Below are 17,763 nucleotides of genomic sequence, written 5' to 3' on the forward strand. Positions count from 1 at the left end.
GTGGCTTAGAAAATGGGTGCATAGTTTCCATTTTACAAAGGTGTTTTATAAAAGCCCAATATCATTAGACTGACTCAAACGCATTGGAATTCCAAGGAACAAATGCATGTAATTCAGAAGTTCACTTTGCAGGATTTACTTTCATAGACTGCCATGCAGGTTTGTGTGTGTGTGTGTGTGTGTGTGTGTGTGTGTGTGTGTGTGTGTGTAACCTGTGCCTCCGTCTATGCTCCTGGACAGCTTTTTGTTGCATATTTTCCTATCTTCTGATCTTCACAGTGCAGACAAAGGTCAAAATTCCCATCTACCTTCACAGGCAAACACTTTAAAGTGCTTCTACATGAGGCAGGTTGTAGGGAGGACCTTTGATTTAAAGTTCAGCATTTACATTTGTAATTTTGACTAATTTCTGTGCTAGCACTAATTAAATTGAAATTATTTAATTAGAATAAAACTAAAATTGATCATTAGGATTAATTTAACCTGATAGGCTTTGTGTGCCTTTCTAGACAAATATTATGAAATATAGTGATAATGAAGCAGTGAGAGGTATAATTTCACATCTTATAATGATTTTAGTATCCACCAGTTCTCTCTGATATCTGGATAGTGCTGAATATTGCTCTTTGTTACATCATTACCATTTAGCTAGGGCCACGCTGTATCTCTTAGTTGGCCTCTTCTCAAACATTTTTTTCCTGTCTTGAAGTCTAAAGATGTACCAAACTCCCTTCACACCACCCCCCTGTTAACGTCATTGTTCCCTTCCCCCACCCCCACCGTCTTCCAGGAAGGCGGTTTGCTTGGCTCATCCCTTGGGTCTTGCATTGCAGTGACCTTTGTAAGCCAAGATTACTGCTGGATGAAACTCCTTATGGAATTCGCTAATGCCCCTCAGCCCTGGGGTCAATACTGTCAAATCTGGACTGTCCCCTCGCACCCCTTCCTGGTTGCTTGCTTTGAGTCAGAAGCAGGCACAGAATGAAGCCCCGACGAGGGATGCCAGGCGCTGAGTAGGTAACTCTAAGGGAGTACAGGAGAGAAGCGTTGCTCCTCCCGGTGCCAGATTGGCTTCCAGGAAATAGTTTCCCCTCTTCATCCCACACCTTCCACATAGTTTGATCAAGCAAGCACGCTTCCCAAGTTGGTGCCCTCTGTTTCTTAAAGAAAATTATAGGTGAATGAAACTACTATTTTACCAGAAGAATCAGCATAAATGAAATGAGATTAGATCTGAATCTACCTACCCACACATGAACAAGTATAGAACACTTTGAACTATCAACTATTAAATTAACTATCAAATTATTTTGTCTTCAAAACCATTAGGATCCACATGAATAAATTAAATCCTCAGGAAAATCTGCAAACCATTTTAAGTTTCAGATTTCTCCCATTCACCATTTTGTCAGAGTTGCTTAAAAAAAAAAAAAGTAACATTAGCAGTTTTGTTTAATAGGCTTCCTATAGCGGCCCTTATTGGCAGGGGTTCAAAGGACAGTGGAAAATGAACCAAAGTTTGATAGATATTTATGAAAAAGAAAGAAGAAAAAATACACAAAAGAAAGAACGCATGATTTTCAGTCATTTGGAGTTGACTGACCAATGAGAAATTATCTCTTATGCAAATTATCTTCTTTCTGGAAATCAGCCAATCAGTCCTGGCTGAAGGCAGAGAAACTCTTAGAGTTGTAAGCCCCGGTTCCACCCAATCACTGTAACTAAACTGCGGCTCCCAAAGAAACCAGTTTTATCATCCATTTCTGCAGAACGTCATCTAAATGGATTCCGCTTTCATTCATGTCCTTATCCAGTAAGAGGAAGCTTCTGATTTTTGCAGCAGAGGGTTTTATTTAGAAGCATATTCACATTTGATTTGGTTTTAGAAAACCCTTAATGTTTTTTAGCATTGAGCTAGGTTGAGTTCAGGGGATTGAGAAAAAAGACTAAAAGCTTTGCATATAGCTAGCATGCTCGTGCTATTATTGAACTTAGGCAAGAAAAGTGATGGCTCAATATTGCACTAGGTCAAGAAAAGGCCATGATCTAGCACATGAAGATGAGGTTTCTGTCTTCCCCAAGACAGAGAGGAATCCCCTTCCCCCACCCCAACAACTCCAAAAATAAAAAAGCATCAGTTACAGTCCTGTTAGGAGACAAAACTCATATATTAATTCATTTCATCCTCGCAAGCACCATGCTAGCAAGGTGGTCTTCATCCCTTCTTAGCAGAGGTGCAAACTGAGATCCAGATTCACCACACACTCCTAGTCCATCCACCCCCAGCCACGCAATTGCTTCTCTGAACCCCACCACCCCCACAGCAGTGCTTACTCTTGAACTGTTTATCTGACTCATCACATGTCACTCTGCAGGGATGCAGCTGCTGAATCTGGGTACTGGGAATGCCACAACCTGCAGTTTTGCCGGGTATGCTCACCTATCAGAAAAGGACTGCTCCAGTGTGAAAAGATGCTATAAAGTAACTCTTGAGCATTGCCCTGAGGTTACAGTTACTATTAGCATCATTGATTTATTACTGCTGTACCCACTTTCTTGCTATTATAGATAAACTCCGATTCACAGAGAAGTTGAGAAGCAGAGTCCTTGGTGCTCTTTCTCCTGTGCCCTTTCCATTTCTGCCCATGAAGATGATGGCTGCTTTCTCTGAACTCCTTGACCCTTGCTTAGCAACAAGACTGAGTCTTAATTTCAATAAGCCAGGAAATCAGCTCTCTCCAGATTGGTTCCCCGTAGGCATCTCAGAACCCCCTTTAACTCTTCCTGCTTCTAAATGAAAAATAGCCATTTCTTCCTCTCTGATGCACCTTTCTTGGCTGGAAAATCCCTGAGATCTTTTTGACCTCAAAAACCTCTTAGGTTTAGGATCCCTTTTGGGCTGGGTACATTTCTCTTCATAACTTAATCTTCAAGGCAGAAAAACAATTTAAGCAAACCCTAGTTTTCATATTTGAAGAGAATCAGCGTGCATTGACCATTTCCACAGAAAGCTGAAAATCATTGCACAGAAATTTTAAGTCATGGCCGTGAGATTCTAGAATGTACATCTAGAAGCCATTTTCAACTACAATGTTAACTAGAATGTCTTTTAGGGAAAATTAAGAAGCTGCAGTTCTCCTGGCCCCTGCCCTGCCTTTCTCTCTGTCTTTCTTTGCCTCTGGAGTAGACCTGAGGAAATTTTTAATACTAACGAGAACTTGGTGCCGCGTAGCCTCTGAGTCTGAAATGTCTGAGAAAGCAGTCCAGATTCCAACTGTAAAACATTCCTTCACCAAGCCTTGGAAACTAACATACAGAGGCCGGCAGAGTTCAGAGGGAGCACATGTAAATGAGGCTCCGTTATAAACTCCTGAGGAGTGTTTTATTTAGTTTAAACCTGAACTTGAACTTGTAAACGTGTTCCTTGAGAACAATACAGAAAGGTTGATGCAGTAGAACAGGAAGTCATATTTTAGCTCAGACATTTTACTCCTTTAAAAGAAGGAAAATATCTTAAAGTGTTTCTTAATTGAACTGTCTTCTAGAATAGCACAAATTGGCACGTCTGCAAGATTTTTGGCATTGCAGAGTCAGAATGGAAGTGTATATGTATATATACATTTGCACTTACCACCATTCTTGCAAAATAAACAATAGAATTTCCTATCCATATGGTGATTTAACAAGAGGGTATTTAAAGAGCCTGTCCACAGATAACAGTCATGCCATCTGTAATTGATTTTGTTAATTGATAATAAAGTGACAGTAGCGGTGTGGGACCGTTTCAAACTAGCACTGTGTGTGTGTAGTCAGAGTTTGTTCCCAAATCTCAGTTGCTGGTAGAGCACTACCAAGTGGAATTTATCCGAAAACAAAGTGAGAATGATTTTGTACGCATGCTCAATTTTATAAAACACATTCTTGAGTCAGTCTTCAATAATCTTTGCTTGCGAGATCTCCATCTCAGAATTCACTACTAAAAAGGTAAAAAATAAATTAAATTGTCTGTGTTAGAATGATATTACCTCTCTCCAAGAAGCATAGATCCCTGACAGGGAAGCCAAGTAGCTCTGCCAATCACGTATGCTATGTCCATGTCCAGGTTGTTGGTAAGGCCCTTCACGGAGACTGTCAATGCTGTAGGATCTTCACCTTGCACAAATCCCAACCGCAGCCCCATCAAGAAGCCTCCCCCTCACATCCCCTGGAAATATTTGGGAGGAATCTAATTGTTTGTAGCAATGAATATTGCTTAGTTGTAAATTTAATCTACAAATTTAGAAGGAAATAAATCTGAACATAAAAAGCATTTGCTGTTTCAGCATTAAAAAAAAAAAATACAGTCATTTGAAACTGCAAACTCTCCCATGTGGGTTTGTTTTGCAAGTCACGTCTTAACAAAGACAAGTTTTGTTGCCATAAAACCCTAAATCCTACCACATCCTCAGAAGGAGGAGAAAAGTATTGTTCACTGGTTCCGGGTTTGGGCTTTTAGGATAACACAGAGCTATGACCGCGCACAGGGAAATTGTTCGGTATTTATCCAGAGTTGTTGGTTCAGATGAAACCCTGACACACACACACACCTCCCATCTAGATTATACCTGTGCCTCACGTAATTATGCTCCTTACATTTTAGGCCAGTGTCTGAAAGTCGTTTTGTGTTTTTAACTTTATTATTTCCCTCAAATGCTGTGATAACTAGTATCCTGAGGCCTGTTTTGCAGAAAAGTTAAAGTTGGACCCCTGACTCCCTACAAACTAAGATTTAGATCTCTGACTCCATGATCTGACTTTTTCCATAGCCAAGCTCATTCTGACCTCAATGAAAGATAGGAAAGTTTTACCTCTCCCAATATCCCATCTACCCTGTGAACGTTTAAAAAAAAAAAAAAGATTCCTGGCACCAGTGATATCTAAAAGCAGGTGTTCCTAGAAGGTAAAGAAAGGCATAGTAACAGGATCTTGTAGTATCCTTAGAGAGGTCTGGTGAATTTCAGGCCCCTCAGCAAGCCAGTGACTGAACTGGGACTTGAACCAGGCCACCAGACCCAAAGTCCAGTGCTCAGTGACACCTCACTGTACTCTCACTGTCTTTTCTCATGAATCTGAAAACGAAGATGCCACAGTTTCCTTTGCATTCTCTCCAAATGCTGCCTGTATGTCTTGTTTCTTTGGCTCACAACAGAAGCCTTCCAGGGGTTGTGGTTTGCAGCTCAAGGCCTTCTTCGCTTCCTCTTAATCCTCAGGGACTGTTGGTCTGCATGGCCTGGGAGAGAGTAGGGGTCTGTCATGATTCCTGCACAGGGATTAAACACAGGTGGAGAGGGAGGGAGACACTAACTTGAGGGGTGGGAGGAGATAGAGAATGGAACTAGAAAGACCAGGAACAGCGGACGGGGAGAATTAAAGAGGTAAGGAGCAGACCCGTGCCAGGGCTTGAGCGTGGAAGCGCCTGCTGGGGTGAAGAAGTCCAAAGGTGGCAGATGCTATCCAGTGTCTGCAGGGCTTCTTGGCTGGAAAGGTTGGTTTTGGAATTCATTTCTGGCAAAAGGCCAGATCTTCTGGCCTGCTATTGCAGGATGTATCTGGGAGAATTTTTGAAATAACTGGACTTTTTACTTCAATGTTATTTTCACTCTTACTGGACTTTATCTTCCTGCACAATCCACACTAAGGTCTCCGTGATTGATTGGCTCTCAACCTGAGTCATGTTTGGGAAGAGCAAGAGCGGGAAGGCACGGAGTAGAATGATTATTACAATGTGGCCACGCTCTGCTGAGCTCCGGCCTCCACTCCCACGCCTCTCTTTTTAAACAAGAAAGGTTACCTCCCTGGGCCACCATTGGGCCAACCCCAAGTGTGACTGTCTGCACTTGTTAGACAACAGGCATTTAATTAAAATTGGAATCCGATGTATAGAAAACATACATTTTTTCATTTCATAGCTCCCCAGGAAGTCATATTCCCTTCCTTCCCCACTCTCCTCAACTCTCCCCCTGCCAAAAAATTAAAAAAAAAAAATTGTGAGGAAAAAGATTATTTTAATGTGAAAATCAAAAATTACAAAGGGCTAAGCTGCTTCTTTATTTTTTGCCTTTGGGGGAGACATTAGCCAATCATAAAGCCTGTATTGTGTCTTCAGACCAGGAGCCAGCTTTTTTATGGCTAGCTTCCCATATGGAAAAGGGTTTGTCCCATTCCAGGGCATTAAAATACAGCCTTTAATGAATTTGTAACTTAAATCTTTTATCTTGCTCTTATGCGATAGAAAGTATGGCCTGTCTTCTGACATTTGTTGGACTTTGTGGAATCAATAAATACAAAGAAACAGATAATAAACATGAGGCCCGAGTTGAAAAATAAAGCCGCGAAACCCCGTCGCCACTGCATTTTCCACAGCAGAGCCATCCACTGCGCTGTCTGGGCTCCACCCAGAAAATCCGGCAGTGCCATCATGACCAAATAGATAGGAACTCTGGACAATTTCATCGGGTCATTGTCCCCTTAATCTCCACGCTGCACCTCAGATCTCAAGCAGCTTCCGTGGCGCGGGCTCAATTTAATGGATAGAATCTATTTTTCATGAAAAAGCAGGAAATAAGCTGTCTCTTTCATAAAAAGATTTACAAAATGTAATCATTGTTGAAATATTCCCTTTGAACTGCCTTGTCCACGGGGGTCTCCGGCTCCCAGAGTCGTGCTTCATTAGAACCCCGTCATAAGCGGCTCCAGAAGGGCAGGTACGCTGGTGGTGCCCGGCTTTGATGTCTTCAATGAATGAAAGAAAAGCACAATAAAAAAGAGCTGTTGATCAAGCATAAAATACTCTTTAAGCTGACAGAATAGCAGCGTTAACACACCCTAAGCTGCTTTTAGTTTTTCCCTTTTTTCCTCACATTTTCCTGTGCTTTGTGTACAGTGGGGGTTTGTATTTTATAAGAAGTCTCTGATCTATGTAGTATGCCATTCGCTAACAAAAACCAAAATAGGATTGTTTCTGTCCCACTTGGTTGCCTGACTACTCCCTCCCTTCCTCCCCTTTCCTCCTCACCCCCAACCTCCAAGGCGTGCAGTTTAGCCTTGCAAGGCAAGGGCCCAAATGCCTTTCATAAACTTGAGCCAGTTCCTTTTGTGTTGTTGGTTTCGCCGCTCTGATTTTAATATTGCAGTTAAAGACAGATTTTTATTTTCTCAAGAACTTTCTCTTGCAACTTGGGAAATGGAATTGACGCAGCTGCTACTTTTAACTAAGAAATTATATCATTAAATAAGAGAAAGCCGCCTTGTAGAGCGATTTGCTTTCCCGGGGACTTCAGGTCTCACGTGGACCCTAAGGCCCCAGAAACCTTCTACAGTGAGAGAACCCAGCTACCCCTGGCTTTCTGGTTTTCTGTAGTAGCCCCTAGCCAGGCATTTAATCCCCACAAAAACTGATAAAGTTTTTACCTCCATTTCATGGAGTCTAAAACTGAGACCTAGTGATGCTAACTTGCCTAAGATTATCTAACTAGTTCATAATGGTGCCAGGATTTTTGTCATTCGGACCCCAGAGTCCTGGCTCTTACAGCTATGCACGCAGCTCTCTAGTAAGATCTTGGAGCAAATGCAGGTGGGCCAGAGTGCAGTTTTTAATCCAGCAGTCTTGGATTTCATGAGGTAAAAGGTTATGTGATGAAAAATGGAAAGAAAGGGAGACCAAAAGAAAAATGTACTTGGTGGTAAGAGAGACACTAGGGCAAGCTGGAATCTTGTGAAAGATTCAGACTTTGGATGAACAGTCAGAATAATTGGATTGTGTATGCACTCTCAAGGTTTGGAGGTACTGGATGGCTTATTGGGTAAAAAGATTAGTGTTTTCCCGTCTTGAGGTTTGAACCAAAACGGAGGTCTTGGCTGGGAGCAGCACAGTCATTCTCCAGGGATTGGTGGTTTGGACAACTCCTCTGAGCTTGTAGTAAGTAGGCAGCAGTCCATGTTACAAAACTATTGCACATGCTACTGACGCAGTTGGCCGCAATTGGCCCCGTTGCAACAACTCTCCCATCGGAACTGCCTGGAGTGGCTTGTGGAGACTTGTGTCCCTCGAGGGAGAGTGTCTGTCATTTGGGGAGACATGGTCATGTGGCACGAGCATGCTAGAAGTCATCCATCCAGCTGCCTTGCTTTGCCTTCATTGGGGTGACTGACACCAGGCTTTGGGAACCTCGGATACAACTTGTTCTTCCTTCCCTCCTTTATTTATTTAACAGTATTTATTACATGCCTACCCTGGCATCCCTTAGATAGCCAGCTTGCCTGGGATGAAAACAGGTAATTAAAGTTTAGCAACTGAGGGTAAAGGCCCCAAGAAAGACCCCTCTGAAGAAGGGACATCTAATCTTAGAACCCAAGGACTAGCAAGCATTAGCAAAGCCAAGGAGTGGGACAGCCTGTGCCCAGGCCTGGCAGGGAGAAAGCATTTGGCTTTGGGGGATCTGGAAGAAGTTTAAGGCAACACAAGTGTTGAGGACAAGTGGTGAAAAGATAAGGCCACAAAAGTGCCCGGGGCCAATCCCGGCCCATTACGGTTTTAATAGTTTTCTGTACAATAAACAAGTCTTGGTTCGGAGTTACTGAAAACAGACTTTCTTTAATTAAGAAAATAAAATCAGGCAAGAAAAATGACTACAGAGATCAAAGCCTAAGGCTGGCAGTACCAGTAACTAACACCTGTGTACAGCATGACACCCTTTTCAGAAGAAACCAGTGTAAATCACTGCTGCTTCTCATGAATACAGACTGGTCCTCACAAGACTCTGAGGGTCCCAGGACAGGGACTGGCTTGCTTGAAGTCACACTGCTGGTCAGTGGAAAAAGTGACGCCAATCCTGAGTCCTGTGGACACTGGATACTGGGCATCGTTCATTGCCAGAAGTTTATAAAATCCTATTGGGAGAAAAGCAGGCTATCTGGTATCATGAAGGGTCTAGAATCTAGCCCCTGCCTCCTGATAGACAAGAAAGTCCTTCAGGGCAGGGACTATATTTTACTCATTATATCCCCAGAGCCAGCATACATAGCACCTAGCACATAGAAGGCCCTTAGTGCTTATTGGATGAGTGAATAAATGCTCCCAAATGGTTTATGCGAATGTGAGAAACTCGAAGTCCACTGAGAGGCCTCATCCATTTCCATCGTATTGAGATGGGGAGAAGAGACTACCGGGCTTTTGGCCGATTTGCCAAGGACAACTCATTTGGGCTAAACAGTAGGCTTTAGTCCATCCACACAAGTGCGGGAAGCCAAAAATGACCCACTGGAGTAGTGTGAAGTAGTAGTGCAAAGCTAGCACCTCCCCAAGAGAGAATGCACAACAGCGACAGCAGCTCCTGGAGTTTTGGCTTATTGGTTGGCTGAGTCCTCTTTGGGGGCTGATGAGGAGCTGGGCCTGCAGGGTGCAGGGAGGCTAGCCTGTGTTTGCATGTTTCCATTTTATGTGTGTGAATGTCCTCAGATAACCCACCTTGCCTGCAGAAGAAAGCCAAGTGTCACACCCAGTTCTGGATTCCACATTAACAATCTCCTTCCGCAGTGTTAAACTTTGCCCTTGAGGCCTTTTGTTTAAGTTTTTAATCTGAAAAACAGATTCTGCTGCATCACAGTCCACTCTGCCCTCTGCCCCTGCCACTCCAGCACTCTCTGCTCCTTTTAGGGGTTAAAGTAAAATATAAAATACAAAAAATGTTTCTCAGACATTTTTCTTTTTCCTCTAGAATGTGCATCCTGCCCTCTTAGTAAAAAGAGGATGTAAAAAGCCTTTTAAAAAGGTGTTGCACACATTAGAGCATTTGCTGTTAACTCAGGGGTTGAGGCCATGGCCCGTATCGGCTGTGTCTTCAGCAGCCCCATGACCACATTTTGGAAGATGGCCCCTGTGTTCTGATTGCTCTCTGTGAGGCGTAAGAAATGGAAGAGAGTGGCACCGTCAGAGGTACCTTCTGCCATTTCAGGCTTCCTGTTTAGGATGCAGTCGGATAGATACTGTTTATGGTTCATAAAACCTGACTACTGTGAGTATTCCAGAATCCCAGCGGAATGGGATTCGAACTTTCATGGAGCTGTAAATTAACGGGCGGCAAGTGTGATAAAACTCCTTAGAGAACTGTGAGGGGAAAAAAGTCGCGCTGCAATGGTTAAATGAAATTTTATAAGCACATTCAGTGTGGAGCTGTTTTGCATTACATGAGTTGAATACCTTAGAGACGCCACATCTGCAGGCACTTTATTAAATCCTTAGTCAGCACTTTTCCAACCTGATGAGATTACTTCTTCATTTGACTGGAGAAAAGGAAAGCTGAGCTCTTGTCCTGGACTGCAGATTTCTTTTGATGTTTCACCTTGAACATTGAAAGAGGACAGTCACCCCCCTTCCCTCCCCACTCGTGCTCAGCACATCCCAAACTCTAGACATTGTGAATGTTACCGACTAATTTTACGTAACTGGAGCCTTGGTGGGAGTGTGGATTTATGGACCTCCACAACAACTATAGCTGAAAGTTCCTGAGGAAAAAATAGATCAAAGCTCTGTGTTTACTTCCTTAATGTAAATGTATCAAGATAACATCATCCTATATTGCATTATAATAATGCCACTCACTGCACATAGGGAGGGAGATTCCTTTGTAGTCCATTTGGATACAGTAGGGTAGATTAAGGGGCTATAAAGTACAGAGGCAGAAAGCATATGAAACCTAAGCTTATGTCACTAAACGTCTGAGGATGGTTTTTTGTTTAATGTGTCAACATTTTCCCAGTGATTTGCTGCTCAACCCCAACGATCGAATAAGCTCAGATTTCTTTTATGTTTTTCCTATATGACCCAAGAAGAAAATATGCAGAATCATTCCTCAATTAATGTTCTAAAACTTGTACTGCTTGCATAATAGAAATTGTAAGAAAATATCACAAGAGAAAAGTAGGCTTTTACAAACATTATATTGTCCATCTGGTGTTACTAGCAGCTCATGGAAGTTTCTAGGAATTGATTGGCTTACACATGTGTGACTGTCACACTCATTCCAATGGGATTATGAGTGTCTTTAACTACAAACTGATTAGGAGAAAATTCAGGGAGATGTATGAATTATTATTATTATTATTATTATTAGAACTGTCTATCTGCCATCTCTGCAAATAAATGATTTAATCAGAGACTTCAAAAAAAAAAAAAATTCCCTGTGTGGTTTCCCTAACCAACTTCCTATTCTGGAAAACCTTGGTCAAGTAGCTGGGTTAATTGTCATGAAGATTAGTGTGATGTTGAAATAAGTACTAATGGTCAAATTATAGGAGTGAACAAGTTTAAGAATAGGTTTTGGTTTGGGCCTGAAAGGGTTAATTAAGGTTTTTTCACGGGTTATTAAAGACCCCCAACCTCTGCCTTCAGGAGTCATATTGACACCCCACCACAGGGCAGCTCAGCCCCTCTATTGACATGTTGCTGGTCAGAGCACAATAGCCTTCTGTGTCTGCAAATCATTGCTAAAATCATCTCAAGGAAAAAAAAAGTTTGAAAGCTTTAACGTTAGACAAAAGCCCAAGAGTTGCAGCGCGCAGCTCAAAAACCCGGAGTCAGCAACTTCTATTGATTAAAAACTAACCTTTAAAGTAACTCTGAGAGTGTGTGGTTAGCATTTAAATTTAAACATGTCATGAGTTGATTTGTGTTACTGAATACCAACTCAGAAGGAGTAACATTCACATCGCATTTTTTTTTCTAATTCCCTTAAGCAGCTAAAGTATTTCATGAAATGTCAATAGGGCAAAAAGAAAAAGAGGAGGGGGGCTGATGCTGGGCCTTGTAGTTTTCTTTCCCATGCAAATATCCACCCCCAAAAAGAAAAGTGTGGAGAGTGAAACACAATAATTAGTCCTTTGTCTAACTTTCCCAAGTGCCAGAGAAAGACAGATTAATTAAATATACAACAGTGCTGGTTTTTGGAGTGGGGGTCTTGCTTGCTGTGTAGGTCATAAATTAGGCAGAATAAATACTTCAATGTGTTTGCAGTGGGCCTGCTACGTCAGAACCACTGGAAGGTTGGTGGGAGGAGAGCAGAGGGTTTCTTGCTAATGATAGTCACGTCTGGGTCTGTCTGGTTGCTAAGAGCAACCAGACATGATGTAACACCAGGATGAACTTGAACTTGGGGGACTTGAAAAGAGAACAATAGACCAGAGCAATCAATAAAGCCTATTTCAGTGAAGGATTACAGAGCTGCTCTGGGGTAACCTTGTCGGCAAGGCACATACTGAATAGTAAGATGTGTGAAGAAACTTTTTTTTTTTTTTTTTTTTTTTTGCTTTGGTTTTTAAGAGAAGTGCAGAGGCACTGCAGATTTTTGTAGTGCCCTGAGGTCTTGTCCAGAAACTGTGGTGTGGAGAACTGCTCCCCCTGCTGACTCACTGGGTGCCAGGCCTTTGCTTCAAGAACTACCTTAGTGTCAGATTGAAGAAGTCTGGAATTTCACAACCGACTTAGAAAGTGTGAAAACAGAAATAGTAAGCATTATTGCCCGCACCCAAAGTTTGAGCCTGTTTTGTAGAAGAGAGGAAGCGTCTCTAACGTGGATCAGAGCCAGCTGTTAGGTAGAGGCCTACTAGAAACACACTTTGGGGCTCGCTTTCCCTCTCCTTTCACTCCCCCTCTTCTTTCTTTTGTCCAGCTAGATTTAGGCCATGTGTATTTGCCAGGCTGATTTCCTTTCAGGACACAAGAGGCTTTATTGTGTTCCTCAAAGCATGTGGTCAAAGAATAACATCTAAAAGTCTGCGGGATGAGTAGTTTTTCGGTCTGGGCTTAAGTTTTTTAAACTCCTCTGGAAATCAAAGGTGGCTTGTGTGACTAGGAAATCTTATACCAAACTACATGTAGCTATCACTTAGCCATTCATCCCTGAGGACCAAACGAGTCCTTACTTTACCTAATTGAATCTCTTCCACAGGGATGATCCTTCACCTGCCCGAAGCAACCCAATTAGAACCCTTTCTGATACCGTCACCTTAAAGAATTCAGAAGCATTGGCTCTTGTTAGGCCTTGGTAATTTTTCTGTAAATAATGATAAATGTAGTGAATTTGTCAGGGTATCTCTAGAGAAAAGTTGGCAAAAGCCACATACTTTTTTATTTCACTGGAGAAACTAACTCTGATGTTAGTCCATAATTGCTCATTCTGTCTAGCTAACAGAAAAAGAAATGCCAGCAGATAAAGTGATACATGACCAGACAATTGCTCAAAGCTAATCACCTAAGGATTTACGAAAGGAAAAGGTAACCAGTAACTGGGCCCGGCAGGCACACAGAAGGCTCTAAATAAATGCTGCATGGATGCAAGCATGAATGAAGGGTACGCAGTGGCCTCATTTTTCCTTTGGACAATGTGGTACTTCATAGAGTAAAATCTTGATCCTACTTAGTTATTAGGTTTCATGTTTGAAAATACTATTTTAGGTATATTGGGCTGAAAGGAGCATCTTCCCTCATAAAATCTCACATATATAAGGAAGGAAAAATACTGTGACTTACTCAAGATCACCCAGGAAGACTGGGTCCAGCACTTTTTCCACCTTACCTCTACTTATTCTTGTGTTGCTATTGGCCATCTGGGCCTGTTAGGAGAGTGTCACAATCATGGCTTTAGTGCCTGCACCTCATTTGAAAGGAGATATTGAAAATCATCAGTGTAGCCATTCATTGCCACATGAAACCCCTCCCTTCACCCATTCTCCATTCATTCAACTCTTCTTCATTAAGAACGTTCTGTATTCCAGGCACTGGGCTAGGCACTGAGGATTGAATGATAAACAAGATGGTCAAGTTTCCTGCCCTCCTATAACTGCCCCCATCAGATAACGAAACCCTTATTTGTATTTCAAGTGAACAGAAATACCTCATTCTGTAAGACACACTCAGAATGTTGGAAAACCCCAACGAAGACAATGAATTATAATTTCAGAAGAGTAAGATCAGTTTCAGTGTCACAAGATTTATTATTGTCTGTCATGCTTTTACTTTCCCCAGCGAATCCCTCCCACATCCCTAACGTAGATCCTGATTTCGTGGTTGAAAAGGCAACTTCTAAAACACTTTTTTACAAATTGTGCTTTTAATTGTATTTTTCCTTTTGTCTTCCAGTCCTGGTACCTGGGATAAAAGTTGCAGCGTCCCACCATCCACCAGACAGACCACCTGACCCCTTCTCAACTCTGTAACACGGACGCAACCTCAACCCAGCGCAGTTACAACTTCACTGTCAGTGGAAGGGGAGAAAAACCGATTCAAATCAACTTGTACATGGAAACAGCAAGCATTATGGTCAAACAACAAAGGCCATAACCTTTTGGGATTTTTTTTTAAAAAAATACTTTAGGGACTGTTGTAATTTCTCATATGGTGCTGGAAATGGTTGGGCTTTGTAACATTTGAAGTGTTTCCATGGTAGCGTGAGCATTAGGTGACGTGGCTAGCAGAGGACTACCCTTGCTCACTGACTTCCTGTTGTAACACACTTTCCTTACGGAGCCTGGCTGTTTCACAGTATTTCATGAATTTACCCACACAGGTGTGATCCTCCTTGAGCATTGAGGAGGCACATGGAGAACTAAATCTTTTGTAGTAGCTGAGATCTGCAATATATAACTTACGGGACAGTCAAAGGGCAATGTTTTTCTGTAACATATTGGAAAAAGAAAATGCAGTTATATTCCTTTTTTATTTGTTCTTTTAGTTCGTTTTGGTTCAGCAGTCAGCAGTTAAGTATATAACATGGCCCGCAAGGACAATGAATCCACTCACATTGCAGAACAATTCCGAAAATGGCAAACTACTACTACTACTGTTCAGTTTTTTAAAAGTTTTGAAATGCTGCACTTACATTAAAAACAACAACAACAACATTTTTTCAACAATTTCAACAATGACACAAAAATTCACATGGAAATGGGGAAGATGGTCTGTTTTGACAGAAACTGACAGGAATCAATGAAAACAATCGAATTTTGAATTGAGTAAAGTGCAATTTCATTGGATAGCTGAATATCTTTATAAGATAGAGATTGTTGAAAATTCTATTTTTGTTTTTCAAGTCCTTTCACCCCAGGACTCTAAATTATTGGGGTAAAAAACAGCCTTGCAAGAAAAAGGGGAGCTATTTTTGCTTTTTATGTTTTTTATTGTTAAACTTGTATCCCTTTAAAAACTGAAGGAAATTTAAAAAAAAAAAACAAAAAAACAAATCTAATGGTGCTTTTACCACAATATGTTAACTACATTAAATGCTAATTAATTATTTTCTGTTATCAAAGCACATGACTAAAATGAAATCATGGTATCTGTTAATTTTATAAGCTAGAAGTCACTATAATGGATTATGCCAATTCTAAAAAATTTTACACCTATCTGGCATCATAGGATTTATCAGTTATCAGACACCTCATTGTACCAGAGATTGTCCAGAAGTTTTAAAGACCTTTGCATCCCTGAACTGGGCTATGGGAAATAATAATAGTAATAATAATAATAAGAATAATAAACCAATACTGACACAAATGCTGGTGCCCATTCAGATCAAGGGTACTTGTTAGGGAAAAAAAAAAGTTTGCACCCCCAAATGTCCTGTATCTTATGAAAAAAAAAAAACAAAAACAAAAACAAACAAAAAAAAAAACAAAAAACCACAGAAACAAAAACAAAAAAAAGTGCAAGTGATTTTTCTACCAGACAGCGAAGCACCCCTTTGCTTCCCATGCGACTTCAAGAAGGTTTCCTATACTATACATATATATACGTTCTGGTTGGCAAGCCTGCTGATCAGAGAAAGTCTCTGCATGTTCTAGTGTTAGTAACTAATTTTTATATAGTTAATGTAGGATAAAGTAGAGTGCATTAAGACACAATATTGTAATCCCTACTCTAGGCACTTGCCTTTAAACTATGTTTTTCAGCCCTTCAGAAGGGTTCTACTACTGTCCTATACAATCAAGTAACTGAAATTCTTGGGAAGACACTTTGCTCCTCATCTTTCCCCCCGAAACAATGTTGTTTTGTTTTGTTTTTTTTCCTTAATTTGCACGAAAACAAAAATTCCATATCAATGTGCCTTGCCCTGGATAGCGATTATTTGTGGAATTGTTGCACATGCTCCTCTATTGAAAGGGGTTTTTCCCTAGTCAAGCATTTGGAGACACTTTTTGTAAATGTGACTTTTATGTCAGCCATCGTCAGTTTCAACATCTAGAACTAAATAGAAAGCTAGTTGTTCCGCAGATAGGAGTAGTCTTTATTGTCCTGTACGGTCGGTGGCAGTGCTATTCTGAGATCTGTAGATGCTTAGAATATCAGTATTTTGGATGTTGCTGCATTTTACAATTTATTTGGAGTCTTCCTTTATTTTCCCCCAGATATATGAAAATATGCAATACCTGCTTATATCATGTAGAAAAGCTTAGCAATTATTAATTTTTCTTTTATTTTTTTTTTATTTGACCAAAGTCGGTGCTGCACTTGACGCAGTGTGTTTTAGGTGTTTGTCTTTGTACTTTTTTGTGATTTTTGAATGCACGTGCGCAGGAAGGGCTCCTCTTAGAGAAGCAGTCAAACTGTGAAGCACTAAGCTGACCCTGCTTCAAGCAATTTTGTTTTTACAACTGTTCCTTTCACAAGCAAGCCTTAAAAAAAAAAAAAAAGACAACTTCCTTTTTCTTCAGCTCCCACACCCCATTTTTCTTAGCAGACTGCAGTCAATCCACATTCAATAAAAAGTATATGATGCCCATTTTTATATGCACGTTTTTAAACTTCCAAGTTCTGAAAATTGTTTACTGGTTATCTCTATTTAAGGAAAAAAAAATAAAATAAAACATTTTGGATTTTCATATGTGTCTGATAAGTGGTTGAATAGTCGTTTGGCGCTGTTGTATGGTGTGATTGTCAGTGTATGGTGTCACTTCCTATAGCCAGCCAGCATACTTTGCCTTCCCCTATAGCACTTAGCTGGGCATTACTTTATTATGACATATGTGCACTAAAAAATAAAAAAAAGGAAAAAAAGAAAAAAAAAAAGAAAAAATAGCAGCTTTCAGTGCTTCACAGTGAAGGGAAAAAAGCCTAGACAAACATTTTGTCAGAACCTTGCAATAAGCCAAGGTATTACCAGTAAATTGGTTGTATATACAATAAAATTGCACCCTTTTTTAAACAAAACAAACTAAGCAATAGTTTGGGCAGTTTTAGTTGTTTTTAGTGAGCATGTTGTAGTCATGACTGCAAAGAGAGAGAATAAACTGCCCACTCAGAAGATATGTAATTTGTATTGTTGTATAGTTTTATTGATTACACTGATTTATTCTACCCTATTTTATAATGCAGGACTTTTGTAATGTTGTTTAAATGAGGAAAAATTTCTGTCAAATTAGCCTAGTGAAATTTCTGATTGTTCATTATAAAGGCAGCGTTCATAGAATTGCTTTTCTTTCTTTTTACCCCCTCTTTGGGAACTGGATTTAAGTTTAAAACTTTCCTGTTTCCTTTTTTTTTTTTTTTGTAAGTATTTAAATACAGTTATTTTTTTCTCTCAATGGTATAGCATATTCCTATGCTTGAGAAGTATAGGTCTACTGAAAAACCATTGTAAATGGACGTTACAGGTATGCTGTATTTTTGAAGGTATTTTGTTGTATTAAGTTTGATGAAGCTAAAATTAAGGAACTCTGAACAGATTTGCAGGA

At 40.6% G+C, this 17,763-nt stretch overlaps 1 protein-coding gene across 3 annotated transcripts in view; it reads left to right on the forward strand.

Moving 5' to 3' along the window:
- The window catches only part of NFIA (nuclear factor I A), a 382,195-nt gene extending 365,126 nt beyond the window's left edge, over positions 1–17,069 (forward strand). For all 3 annotated transcript variants that reach the window (XM_003265156.3, XM_030812923.1, XM_030812924.1), the window contains one exon: positions 14,174–17,069. In XM_003265156.3, coding sequence (XP_003265204.1) covers positions 14,174–14,191 — 18 coding nt within the window. In that variant the 3' untranslated portion in view covers positions 14,192–17,069. The remainder of the gene's footprint in view (positions 1–14,173) is intronic.
- The last annotated feature ends 694 nt before the right edge of the window (positions 17,070–17,763 follow it).

Source organism: Nomascus leucogenys, chromosome 5 (genome assembly GCF_006542625.1).
Source record: "Nomascus leucogenys isolate Asia chromosome 5, Asia_NLE_v1, whole genome shotgun sequence".
In the NCBI taxonomy this organism is placed as follows: Eukaryota; Metazoa; Chordata; class Mammalia; order Primates; family Hylobatidae; genus Nomascus; species Nomascus leucogenys.